The sequence below is a fragment of the Quercus robur genome, chromosome 8 (assembly GCF_932294415.1).
Source record: "Quercus robur chromosome 8, dhQueRobu3.1, whole genome shotgun sequence".
Lineage (NCBI taxonomy): Eukaryota > Viridiplantae > Streptophyta > Magnoliopsida > Fagales > Fagaceae > Quercus > Quercus robur.
Window position 1 is genome coordinate 25,723,939 of NC_065541.1, and position 530 is coordinate 25,724,468.

The window sequence follows — 530 nt, forward strand, 5'->3', positions numbered from 1 at the left end:
ATGTCTTCCAGGGACGAAACATCAAATAGGGAAGGAAGGGAGGAGTCATCCCTCATGTTGCAGGCTATGCAACAACAGTTTGAGCACATGAACGTGGTGTTTAATGATATTCGGGATCGGATGGATAGGCAAGACGCTGTTATTGCTTCTTTGCGTGAGGAGCATCCCCAAAGAGCCCCTAATGCTAGAAGGCAAGAAAGGCGTGTGTGCGTGGATGATTCTGATGCCTACCATGAGGATGAGTTTGAAGATGAAGAGGATCAAGTTTCATTGAACAATGAGGGCAGGTTTGTGTCAAGGGGAGAAAGACGTGGTAGAGGTTTCCGAAGAGATCCAAGATGGCAAGATGGGACTGACAGAAACCTAGGAAACATCAAAATGAAGATACCATCCTTCCAAGGAAAAAATGATCCAGAAGTGTACTTGGAGTGGGAGAAGAAGGTGGAGTTCATCTTTGAGTGCCACAACTACTCCGAGGAGAAAAAGGTAAAACTAGCTGTGATTGAGTTTACTAACTATGCTCTTATATG

The 530-nt window shown here is 44.9% G+C and overlaps 1 protein-coding gene across 1 annotated transcript in view; it reads left to right on the top strand.

Annotated features, from left to right (window-relative positions):
• LOC126696097 (uncharacterized) overlaps positions 1 to 530 on the top strand; it is a 2,286-nt gene continuing 1,756 nt past the window's right edge. The window contains exon 1 of the mRNA XM_050392875.1: positions 1 to 530. This exon is cut by the window's right edge and continues 934 nt beyond it. Coding sequence (XP_050248832.1) covers positions 1 to 530 — 530 coding nt within the window.